Source organism: Papilio polytes, unplaced genomic scaffold, assembly GCF_000836215.1.
Source record: "Papilio polytes unplaced genomic scaffold, Ppol_1.0 DF824358.1, whole genome shotgun sequence".
Lineage (NCBI taxonomy): Eukaryota > Metazoa > Arthropoda > Insecta > Lepidoptera > Papilionidae > Papilio > Papilio polytes.
The window spans coordinates 119,718-132,811 of record NW_013524846.1 but is presented as its reverse complement, the minus strand read 5'-3'; the positions used below and the strand labels follow the sequence as shown (position 1 = coordinate 132,811).

The following is a 13,094-nucleotide window of genomic DNA, read 5'->3' as shown; positions in this document are numbered from 1 at the left end:
CGGCGGCGCCGGCGGACCGGCCTTCTTGACACCGTGACAATAAGTACACTGATATCTTGCTATTACCTCACAAAAGGGGTTGTCTACCTCTTACACGTGTGTTTATACGCTTATAACAATCTATAACTATAACAATGTGTTTCTACTTAAAGAGAGAAACATGATTCTACTTCTCTTAATTTTATGAAGGAAAACGTAACCAATCCTGGTAAAGTAATAACAAGACTAGAATCAATTAATTTATTCCATAAAAGTAACGCTTATATTTAAATATTGAAACAAACAAAACTTAATTTACTCAAGGAAATAATTGTCGACTGATAATTATTATTTTTTTCTATGTTTATTCATAATTAAAATATAAATTGCGCTATAATTTGAGCTAAGTGTAGAATTTTCTTAATTGAAGCTGGTGCCTGAACGTTCACTACCTATTTAGCTTCGATCTAAATAGTGAACGTGCACGTAAAGGGGAGCCGTCATCAATTCCGACTTGCAGGTTTCAAATACAAACGAAGCAATTACGAAATAGGATAACGCTGACGGTATTCGGATCACAGCATCAGATATGTACGTATACAAAGGATTTGACTTACCTACATACGCATGTCACAAGCATCGTTCTTGTATGCTGTAGGTGCGAGTATATATGTATCCGACGCCATACAAGTGCATTACAAGATTAAATGTATTCCATAAATGCAAAGCTTAAATACTTAATGTGATTTGAGTTATAAGAGATATAAATACTTATCCTTTTCTTGTTAGAAAAGGATGGAAAGGGGAAGAAAACTATAGTTTTTTCCAGTTTAGATGCTCATCGGATAAAATCGGGAATTACTTCGTAATATGTCTTCTCTATAGTCGTGGTAACACAGGTGAGCAGGTTTTTTGTGCAGCAGCTAATTTTGGTGAGAGCTCTACCCCTGTTTATTTATGTGAATGCCCAAATACTGGTAAGATATATCGATCGACAATTCATCTAACTATTCCAATTTAATGTAACTAAATGTAAATTCAACACACTTTATTTGGATTGGTCACTAGAAATATTCACTGATATTCATATTTAGTCTGCTAGTTTTGTAAAAAGATTCGTCTACAGTATATTTCTCTGAAATAACTTTTTATTAGCGACTGTTACGTGGCGATAGGATTGCCTGATGTTATGTAGTGACTTATAAGCCAGGTGAAAAGCTCTACAGTAAGCCACTACAACAAAAGTACTAGAGGAATTACATTGTGATAACACAATACTCACAAGACATTAAATATTTTTTGTTGTGTAAAATTAAACTCAACTAAAGCAAACACAATTTAACTGGAATAATGTAAGTTCTAAATGTAATTAGTTATGTCAGGGAATAGCTAGTAATGAGTAAATGGAGGTTCAAAATAATAATCTTCAATTATATAGAAACATTATTTCTCGGATTTACAATTCGTGCACTGCGGTCTTCATGTATTATGTTATCTAATTAGATTCTGAGAACATAGGAGGAGTGTCTTCCGCGTACTGTATTTATACTTTTACGATTGTTTACAGAATACATAGATACCGATATTTGATAGTATGTCCAATTGTTTTAGAATGTGCTCGCATATTTTTAACAGTATTTTCCATTGAAAGATGAGATTATGGCTGACAGCCCACACTGCTAACATAAGACAGTTTTTTACTAAGCGATTTGTCACGCCTGCTATTCGTGGTGTTAAGATAGAAAACATACATCGGGCATAGTAGTCGCAGGGTTTCAAGGACGCGCCGATAGACAAGTTAGTGGAAATAGAGATCAGTAAGGGGGGTTAGGCAAGGAAAATGACAGCGGTAGGTGGATCGGCTCTAATCGTTTGAATAAAGACTCTTTAGTATACTACTCTTTATAATACTCAATAGTATTTAAACATACGGGCCTGAGAATACTAAATAAGTTAGGAAAACATTCATGAAATAGATAATACGCCACAGTCATTAAATTATCACTGTCGCCGCACAGCCACGATTCAAGGTATCGACTAATTTCTTTGTTATCTTATGTAAACGTATAAGTATTACTTACCTTGTGCCATTTTCCCAACTCAGCTCCTCGGACGTCGCCAGCGAACTGCCATCATACTCTTCGAAGCCTTACACATCACTTTAATTGAATTAACTGCTTTATCTATTTTTCTACCACTGCGACAATTGTGTTATGCACCCGGTGAACAGTTTGCTGTGCAATAATAAACCTTATCTCTTCACTGCACGACTCATATTTTGTGTTTTATTAATGCAATAATTTCGTTGATACGCTAAACGAATTAAATGTTAGGCATTTTATGTAAGTATTTTGTAGATTGAGATTAAATACTTAAATTGATGCACATGTTATTTATGCAATTTTTCAAAATTAACGTCAGTTGGTCCAAAATTATTATTACGTTTTGAATCACTTGTTGTGTCTACCATTTTCCTTCAATTACCAAAAAACGTCGCATTTATCGCAGTCTTTTAAACAGTACTTCAATATTAAGCAGGAAAGAAGAGTCTTCTTCTGCAAAAGACGGGATAGGAGTGAGGTTCTGCATTAAGTCTAGATATTTCTTAATTATTAGTATCAATAAATGGCAACTTTTAAAAATAATTCTAACTAGTACTATTATATCTTTGAGTACTTATCAATTATTATCTCCGTGATACAATTATTGCGGTTTGTGTGCCTAAACAATTAATGGATCATGCGCGTTGATAAAATACTTGTGAGAATGTGAGTTATCATAGAAATCTACAATGCGCCACGTGTTTTACTTTTAGATTGATTTCTTTAAGTGTTTGATAAGTAGAAAACTTTCAAGAAATAAAGGTAAAAATGTATTTGTAAGAAAGTCACAAAACGTCAAAAAGCATACACGTCAAAACCACATGCTTCGATATAGAGTCTGATAAAAGAGGAGTTTAAAAGAGCGACGCGTGCTTGCCACAACCCGGGGGCTCACGAACTGGTTAAAATATGAATTCAGTTTATCAGATGAGGTTTGCTCGTAAGTAAATCATTTCTAGGAATCATTGACTGGAATCAAACTAGTTAATTAGGATAATCAAATCGACGTATGAAAAAGAAAACAATTAATTAAAGTTTTCCATTGCACAAGTATTTCGACTTAATTAATCGTCTTAAAATCTCCATTACCCTCATAGTCGGATTCAACTAGAAACATACAATGTGGGTAAAATCTTAAACCGTGTCAAACATCATTATCATGGCCGTGATAATGTAACATTTATTTATTTATGATAAACCTTATACGGGTACGTTAATATATATTTTTAGCATTGACTAACTTTAGTCAGCTTTAGTTAAATGAAGCTACAAAGAGGAATATCTGAACATGCTAAAGTCGACCAGCCGCGCTGGTCAGACCACGTGTAATCGTTACTTTAGGACTATGCAGTGGCTCGGCATCTCGACCTCCCTGGGATCTGCCGAAATAAAACGGCCCTAAATCAACTCTGTACTGATCAAAAACATGTTTCGTTTATTTACTTCGTCTAACGCAATTGCTGCCGAGAAGCTTAACATTTCCGGACTTATTTTTAAAAGTAAATGAACCTTCAAGCACAACAAGAATTTTCCAAAGTGACAACTGTCAGACGATTATACATTTTTGTAGGTTTTACTTTATTTATTGAATAAATAATTTCTTTTATCTTATTGAAGGCTTCTCTGCTGTTATAGAAATGAAGGTACGGTACAAATCTAATTTACTTTTTTATAATATCTTTATCAGAAAAGATGAATCGAACTCTGCATTAAATAAATATGATATACTCGTATGTGTTATAAACATGTAGATGTAGTAAACGTATATCACCGAGAATAGTGGTATTCCAACTGTCTATATCTTTTTAAATCGTTTTTCAAACATTTTATGTGATGTACTCCTTTCATGTAATATTTATTATGTGTATGAACACTCGCTACGCAGCCAAATGCCCTAAGTTATGTGTGTCCTGTAGTAAAATAAGGTTCAAACTTGACGACTCTCATTTAACTAGGAGTGAATTTGAATTATACTGAACATGTGTATCTGAACAGGGTCTAGTGTAAAATTGTGGCGCCGACAAATTTCGGATGGCACTATACTAGGTTAGACTACTCAGAACTGCGTGATTATCGACTTGTCAGAATAAATATGGCTTCCTTTAAAACCGTTTAAATATTCATTTAACTTTATTCAAAATGTTACCAGTATTTAGAATGTAGTATTTAGTACTTTCAAGATCAGACTAAATTAAACGTTGATCTTTGTTATCTTTATTTCGTGTAAATACACTAAGTGGCGAGAAACATGGAATTATTTGGAAGACCTTTTAAAATTATAATTAAGTACATTAATGCATTTCACATAAATATACAATATATCACATGTAACAAGAAGAACGTTATGTAGGGGTATACTGGTAGAGGTAGACCTAGAAAGAGATAGATGAATAATTATAGGAAAATCTGTATTCAAAAATATGCTTTAATGATAAATCTATGCTAATGTTATAAAGAGGAATAAATTAAAAAGTACTGACCGAAGTCACGAGCAACGGCTAGTTACTATAAAGCAATTTGAAACAATGTCCCAAAAAATGATGTTATTTTATCTACGATTCTGCATGAATCTAGTTGGCTTCACTTATGAAAACATTTTATAAAATGTATTGAATTCTATTGAAAAAATTCTGTACTGTTTAAAATTGTAAGTGACGAATGTCTACATTTAATAGCACGATGTCTTTGTAGCGTTCTTGCTATATATTTTTCTAAGTCGATTAATTTATTGCTTTATTTTCGTATCGAAATTACATTCTACGATTTTTTGAAATATAATCAGTTATACTGAATTTATTTTATCATTTTGATTTTATGAATAGACTTTCAATTTGTATCTCGAATAAAAGTTTTTGGTTAAAATGTAAAATAATTTTAACAAAGACCTTAGGATAGCTTTCATTCTTTACAAGTCTTATGTCAGTTTCTTGTATCGAAATACTTGTTAAAAATTTTTGAATAAACGTATCTGAGATATTTTTTGCAGAATATAAAGCCCCACGTGAAGAGAACTCGTCCCGGCACGAGGTCAGAACAATCTTCGATCAGTCCAATCGCTGTGGACAAAACGTTCAGCAGTCCAGAGTTCGCGCAAACCAGGGGACCGGGCAAACGCAAGGGCAAAGCGGCCGAGCGGAATGAAGTACTCTGTATATCACCAAGCGATAACTGTCTAGGTTTTGAATGGACTATTGTGAGTTTTTGCAAATGGATACATTTGCTTTCAACAGTAAGTCAAATCAACGTCGCGAGCTATTCATTTTGCAAAAGTGGTCTTACTTGTGTCTTACTAGTGTACTTGTTAATTTTACCCTTAGCTGCGGTTCAGTGCAATAATTAAAGGAGGTTCGTTTAAATGAACGGTCGCCGCAGTACAGATGCCAAACAGTTTTAAACGAAATTTGTGTAAATTTAAAGTGTAGTCAGTGCTCGGTTCAGTCTAGTTGTTATTTATTCGAAGCTGCAGACAACGCGGTCGTCAATTTGTCGACCTGTTTTAGCACATAAATATAGAACTTAATTAACTTTTAGAGCGAGCACAGTTATATAGCTTGAAATGGGGTAATGGCACTCAATTCAGCGGTAATTGCTTTAGAACTTCGTTTTATTATAAAATACATATTTCTGTTTTTTCATTTTCATAAAAAACAAGCCATTGTCGGTTGTGAAAATGTTTTATTCTGTTTGTGTGATAGTTTTAGATAATTTTAGTTGAAATCGCCCCACTGATATGGGTAATGTTTTTACGGGTATGTATATCTACAACTTAATGACCATCGGTTGTCTAAATGACTTGACAGATTATTGTTTAATCCCCGCAGTGTAATGATAGCCAGTCAGTATCCATTAGTTGGTTCTTCAATCACTAGTTTGGATTACAGGGTCTTCGTAAGGAAACAAAGATCAATGAAATACTGCGCCTAGACAAACATTCCGACCGAGGTGACGATACATTCGCTGCGACAGACGAGGACGCGATGCCTCGCACTCCTAACACATGCGTGAGATCTCTTCTCCATCCCAAGAATCTTGAGATGGACAGACAAAAGATTCATGGCAGTCCCAAAGCTAAGGCAGACAAATGTTGTGAACAAACTAAAGTGCCTAAGGTAGATTAAAAAGTTAATGTAACTTAAACTTTCCAAATCATTTGTGAATGTATGAGTTCTTGTCATAAAGGCGAATTACAAATGCATATCATGGCAATAATCAAATTTTAATATTTTATACTTAATTAACTATCGCAATTAAAAACTCGAGATCACACCGCTTCGGCTAAGAATCTTTTTGTATTAGTATGATCCTTTCCATTAACTACAAATGTCTGTTAATTTCTTTTACTTTGCACACAGAAATCTTGGCCAACAAAGTCACCGTGTAAGTACTCAGTTTTATCACGTTTATATAAGCTGTATTGGAGTTTGTTTAAAAACTTTTCATAATTCCCAAGGACTATAGTTATGTTATTAAATTAATAATTTGGGATTTCATGTCACAAAGTAATCTTGTTGTTGTAATTTACCTAAAGAAGCTTTTTGATTAATAAGATGCTTTTTTATTTGTGAACAAATAAGTGATGTACTCGTAGTTATTTACAATTGATTTAGGCTAGATTCGATAACTTTTCCAGGTTCGGAGGAAATGGATACAAACGATCCTTTAATACGGTTATTGCAAGATGTCCATCACGACACGAGAAAAAGTGCTAAAATAATAAGAGATTCTAAGGCAAAATTGATTAATTTACAAAAGGTATTACCGAGTTTTCTTAACAAAATTGTGTACTGAGATGAAAGTTATTGCTATGTAATTGAAGACGGATACGTAATCGAAGACAAGGAAAAGATGACATAAAATAAGCAAAGTGGAATAAACACAAAAGGAATACGTCTTCGAGAATCCAATAGAAAATTAACGAACTCTGAATTTACAAGAAAACCTATCAATATCTTATTACATATGAGTTTATAATAAAAATCAATAACATTTATGTGATGTTATGTTATGTGTGATAGTTTTTGATTATTCCGTTTAAATAGTGTTAGAGGAAATGACGTGTTGATGAATTAAGCAAATTAGTAACTTGTTTCCTCTGCATTTGCCTTACAGTTAATGAAATGTAAGATTTGGAAAATAGTTACAAAGGATATTTTTGTTAACTTTAAGTTACAGTAAACACATTTTCACCTGGTATTTATCCATCTGGTTAAAAAGATATAACTAGTGTTGTTTTTGTTGTAGAAAGCTGTTTTGAACGAGGCGGACATTAAGGAACTCGGGGAGCGTAATGAACTGCTTCTCCGCGAGATGGAGCGCTTCGACAGACTCACAAAAACTATTCAGAAGCTAGTCGGTGCCGAAGTCGAGCAATTCAAAAAAAATAAAGGAGATCCTTTTAAACATAATGATTTAGCGACTAATTTATATGGTGAATGATTCATAGTAAAACTTGTTTTTTTTTCTTTTTTAACTATGTCAATTATTAAAGTCAATTGATTTGCTGTACAGTAAATAATAGAATCTCTTGTTGCAATATTCCTGCTAGTGCCACAGATAATAGTTATGAGTTACGTTTTCAGTATTCGTTTTCTTTTGTATGTAAACTATTTTTATATTTTTTGTCATAAGTCATAAGAATACAAAGTTATCTGTTCTCAGACCTTTGCGTAACCGTCGTCTAACCATTTCCAAATTGGTTTTTCTTGTTTTTTTTTCATGTCCGCAGTTCGAGATTTTATTTTATCCGAGTTGTCTGTATGTGGCTTTTTGTGTCGATTTGTTTTTAAAAATGATTAGTTATTAAATTGTTTAATAAAGCCGCTACAGACAGTTATAATTGTCCGCATGTAGATAATACTTTACCTATACGGTTTAACTTACCATACAGTTAAAACTGTCAGCAAGAACAGGGCGTATGTATCGTGTGAAAATATAAAAGTGGTTTTACGTGTTTCACGTTTACAGGACTGCCAACAAAAGGACGAAACTAATGCTAAAATAACAGATAGTATTGAATATTTTAGTATTCGCTGCGTTTGATACCGAATATTTATCAGTAAACGCTATTCCCGGCCGCCGCAATTGAATTTAATGGCAGCTGAATTTCATTTGATTATAATTATTGTCGGTAGTATTCGAGGAAAATGGTGGCTATTCTGTTCACATCTCTGTTGTACACAGTAAATATACGAATAGAACAGATTGTTATTGAATTTGTAATATCACAAATGATTTACATACAATCTTACTCTAATCAAATGGTCGAAGTTGTCAAAATTCTGCTTGTCTTACAGTCGTATCATTTAAATCTCGAATAGGAATATAGTCTAGTCGTTACTGGAATTTGTTATCGTCTATGTCTTGGAAAATTTTGGAACTAGAAGCTCGTAAGAGGCGTGGTGACATTGTGATTGTTACAGAGCCGATGTTTCCGGAGTTAACAACGTACCGCCCCGCTCCCGCCGCCGCCCTGGCCGCTATCAGACACACAAACATGCCGGGATTACCGTTACCAGGAGGGACGATCACTCGAAGCAAATCTGTACGTCAAAACTGTAACACACGCGTTTATTGTAATTAATATAATCGAATAAAAATAGCAAAATACATAATTGACGATTTGTTTCTTTTTATTTTTTTAAGGAGATTGATCTTACCCGGAAACTGACTGAGAGCTACGATATGCAGGAAAAGCTAGTCGCTGATAATGCTGATTTAGAAGTCAAAAGGTTTGGCAAAGTCGATTTTATTTTTTTCACTCTCCTTTGCCATCCATTTAAAAGTAGAGGGCAATGAATACTTGCAATTCTTTTTTTAGTTTCACTTTTTCATTAGATCGGGCAATTTAATTGCTGTAATTCTAAATGAATTCGGGTCTATTTATATAGATTATTTACTATAACGTAGCTATCCCTAATCTTGCAAGGTGTCTTTAGCTAGTATTTAATTTATGCATATTGTCTTGTTAAACGTTATTCAGTTCTAATGAATGTGACGAGGTTACTTATAATTGCATATTTGAATTTTATTGCAAATAGATGTCAGGTAACTTCGACATTAATCCTTTTTTGTACGAAATATAATACGAACTTTTTGAATATACAACAATAAAAAAAAAAGTTTTTTTAAATATGTCAACGTGACTTTTTATAATTGAGTAAAATCCAGTACCATGAAACAACACTTTTGATTACAAAAATATAATTGATGTGAAAACCAAGGAGTACAAGATGTGTACAGCACGGTGAGTTGTTTGTTTTCAGGTATATTTTGTACAAGGAGCTGATGACAAAAGATCAGAGCTTGGAGATGTGTCGCGCCCAGATCAAGAGGCTGCAAGGGGAATTGAAATTGTTGAACATTGAGAATTCAATCCTAAGCGAAAAACTCGATAAGAATAACCCCGAGGTATTGAGACTGATATCAGATATTTTATTTCAAATCTGATTGGTCCAGAAAAAATATCATTAAAGATTGTAAATTGGTTTTGTAAAAAACTGTAATAGTATTGGAAAAATACTTTTAGTTTAAACAGAAATAAATGCTTATCTGAATGTTATTTTTTTAGTTATGGTACGTCTAGATAATAACTGTCGGCTGATGGAAGTGAATTTAAATATAGCGACTGATAGAGATGTATAGAATAGTAGTAAATACTGTGACCTCCATAGATACTAGGGATATTGGATACAAATTTTTATTGAAAATACATCTGAGTTGAAGTCGTTTCATTTTAATTTTAATGTTGACAATTTTAATTGTTTAGGGCGATGCAGCTGCGATAAATCAAGACGTTTTACGCCAACAAAAAACAAATCAGGTATTTTTTAATTTTCTCGCAATTTATGTTTTGGTATAGCTTTATATCTTTGTAATAAGTTATAGTCACTTAGGTATTTCATAAATTTATGTAATTATCTCTTGCTTCAGATTGAAGAACACATTAATGAGAAAAGTCCACAAGAGCTCATCGATAAACTTGATAATTACAAAAGCTCCAGTGTAAACTTTGTAAGTATACGGATGTTTACCGTTTATATATTTTAATTTACATTGTCGAGGTTTTGTTTACCTTAATGTGATGTATTACGCCCATTGTTTATAAGTGGTAATAAAACGAGAATTGCTATCAATAATTTGTTCTATCCTATTAATTCGTTTACCTAAAATGTATGGAGAAATGTTGCAATCATTTTGTTAAAGGAAAAGCAGCTAGGTGAATTGGAATTGGAGGTTCGTCATATTAGAACGGAAATGGCTAACATAAAGGAGGCAGGAGCGGGCAGTGCGTGCCGCGGCGGCAGCGCTGCCGGACCAAACACCTGTTTCCAGCAGCATGAGGTGAGACAGTAAATACTTTGATAATTGTAATTATTCATAACATCTTATGCAGTTTGTAATATCAACTGAGCTGTAACAATAATGTTTTCTATTGAACTATAAGGTTCAATTGTAGGTGTGTGTGTGTTGTAGGTAATTTTAGAACAAATTAGTTACAAATATTGTGGTACAATACATTATAGTCTCTATCAAAATAACGTATTAAAGCTTTTTTTCTTGTTTTGGTTTGACAATACAATTTATTTCAGGGCGGAGGACCCCCGGTACCTCCAATGACAAAGGCCGTGAGTATGTGTAATTAATAAAAAGGCTAAGTAACGGCGTCCAGTACGTTCAGAAACAAAAGATTCACAAGTATATTGAGTAGACAACAATCTGCCTGACATACACTTAGCAGTAACTCAATAACAACATAATACAAGGTTATTATCAGTTTTCCCTCCCCGTGGATATCATCTTCCATTTCTACATTAAGGTTAAATAAGAAATCAAATATATAAAGTACAATGAGTCTATTATACGGCCAACTAACGACAAAGGCAGAATTGTACGGCATCGCAAACAATGGGCCCGTCACACGCGTGTCTGCCCTTATGACGACAAAGTACTTATTACATGTAATAGCAGGCAGTATGTCATGAAAATAATTTGCTATAGTTTTGTTATAACGTCAATAAATTAAATATTACGTAGGTATGTCATATGGATAACTTTTATGTTTACAGAACATATACTCAATTTGTGTATTGAAATAACTGAAGTTTGAACGTTGTAAATTAGTATCAAATAAAAAGGCAATAGACTCTGTGCGAATTTGCTTTGAGCGTAGCGGCGCGTTGCGGGGGTAATTGGATGCGTAGAGTAGACAGACTATCTTACTTGCTGTAACGAGTGTAGTCTCTGCCGGTGACATGCTCTATTCACATTAACCTTAATGGATTTGTGGTTTACGCATCTGGAGGTATATATAGCTTAAAGATGTAGTACCGTGCAAAATTAAATTTATAGAATTATGAATATACAATGGTTCATAAAAATGAGGTTGAATTGATTTCAGTGTGGAGTATGTCCGCCGTGTCCGGCGCCCTGCAACCCTAATGCTCCCCCGGTAAGATGATGTATCGTTATTTATATATATTCCAAATTAACTGTATTTGTCAGCAATGATAATCGATTAAGTATTTCTTAACGTGCTTATGAATACTTCCTGATGTTATTGTTAATTTTCCTGTTTATTTTACAGACTCCTGCTGAAAAGGAAGTACAGAGGCTGACCATTCAGTTGTCGCAGATGCAAGAAAGCTTTAAGACTAAAGTTGCAGAGGTTCAGTTACTTACTGTCTTTAGTAGAACAAATTATAACTAAAGAAAAGCTTTTACATGTGTGTTTTCGTATTTCAGTGTGCTATGCTCCGAACGGAACTCCTTAAGAAGAAAGAAGAGTTGGAGAAGGAGCGGTGCCAGCATCGCGAGGTGGGGAATAAGCTGCGGGAGCTGGAGATGAAGTTTGAGGGACTGACGACGCATACCAACATGTTGCTGGGCACGCGGGAGGAGGCGTTCGAGCAGGAAGTGAGCGTGAGGATGCTGAAGCAGTGTTACCGCGAGGCCCGGGAGGAGATCGACGAGCTTAGGGTGCTCATGAAGGAGCAAAACGATCAGCTCCAAGACTATAGAGTTAAAGTTGGTATCCATTATTTAACCTCGTAAATACACGAGTAATAAGTGTACATTAACTTCTACTACATCTATACGTTTTAGTATCTGCAAGCACAACAACTTGTAGAAGAACAAAAACGACAAATGGATATGATGGACATGGACAATACGAGAATAAGTGAACAAATTAATCTCGAGATACAGAAAGTTAAGGTAATCTTATATGCGTATATGTTTTGCTATAAAATAATGAGTGGTTATTTAAACTATAAAATATTCGCATGATTTTAATGGAACTCATTCGGTAGTTTAAGCCGTAAGTGTTCAATGTACGAAATTTATTTTAACTTATTGATTTTCGTTTGCTTTCACGGCAGTTAAAATTCCAAGAGAAGTTGCAAGAGTTGACTCCGATTCCCGACCTACTGAAGGCGACTCAGCTGAAGCTGAAGGACGCGCAGCAGTCCCAAGCCATCGCCGAGCATAACGCTGAGCAACTCGCTAGGGAATTGAATTGCGCCAGAGAAAAAGTTCACATGATTTTTTAATTCCTTTAAATATACAATTATTTTGTCCCAACAATAGTAAATAGTAATCCGGATATGGTGCAATTAAAATTTTTTCAGGTGCATGTACTTTTGCATAACACTATCAAACCGCCTGAGAAAACACCGGAAAAAGGTACCGATGAAAAGCAACTGGCTCTCCTGCAGCAGCGAATTTCCCAACTCACGGAAACAAACATAAGCCTTAAGGGTGAAATTGAAAGACTCAAGTAAGTTTTATTTCGATGTGCTTAAATTTATAATAGCTTAGATTTTTTAAATGTTTTTATTTTTCTTTATTAAAACATGATTTGGTTAAGACTCAAAATAATGTTCTACCACCATATCAAGCGGTAATAGAACAGTAGGTTAGGACACTGTTTAACAAAGGTGTTTCTTCGTAGGGCTAACGTGATCCGCATGGAGGAGGCGGTGCTGGCGCATGAGAAGCGGCTACACGAGAAGATGC

At 34.3% G+C, this 13,094-nt stretch overlaps 2 protein-coding genes across 4 annotated transcripts in view; one reads left to right on the top strand and one right to left on the bottom strand.

Annotated features, from left to right (window-relative positions):
- Positions 1 to 2,879, bottom strand: part of LOC106099525 — a 20,802-nt gene extending 17,923 nt beyond the window's left edge. The window contains exons 1-3 of one of the 3 annotated variants that reach the window (XM_013278108.1): positions 2,656 to 2,879; positions 2,422 to 2,534; positions 2,061 to 2,292 (exon numbers count right to left, since the gene is read on the bottom strand). In XM_013278108.1, the coding sequence (XP_013133562.1) occupies positions 2,061 to 2,070 (10 nt within the window). In that variant the 5' untranslated portion in view covers positions 2,071 to 2,292; positions 2,422 to 2,534; positions 2,656 to 2,879. The remainder of the gene's footprint in view (positions 1 to 2,060; positions 2,293 to 2,421; positions 2,535 to 2,655) is intronic. The other 2 variants (XM_013278115.1, XM_013278123.1) reach the window with 2 other exon arrangements.
- Positions 2,880 to 3,607: 728 nt separating this feature from the next.
- On the top strand, positions 3,608 to 13,093 carry LOC106099455 (the record flags this gene model as incomplete). Its single annotated transcript, XM_013278017.1, has 20 exons — positions 3,608 to 3,724; positions 5,068 to 5,274; positions 5,963 to 6,190; positions 6,434 to 6,458; positions 6,712 to 6,833; positions 7,323 to 7,509; positions 8,501 to 8,622; positions 8,724 to 8,809; positions 9,344 to 9,488; positions 9,847 to 9,900; positions 10,011 to 10,091; positions 10,284 to 10,421; positions 10,670 to 10,705; positions 11,479 to 11,529; positions 11,665 to 11,745; positions 11,823 to 12,104; positions 12,183 to 12,293; positions 12,458 to 12,610; positions 12,707 to 12,855; positions 13,030 to 13,093. Coding segments are annotated over exons 1-20 (2,328 nt in total), but the record flags the coding sequence as incomplete, so codon positions are not given.
- Position 13,094: the final 1 nt, after the last annotated feature.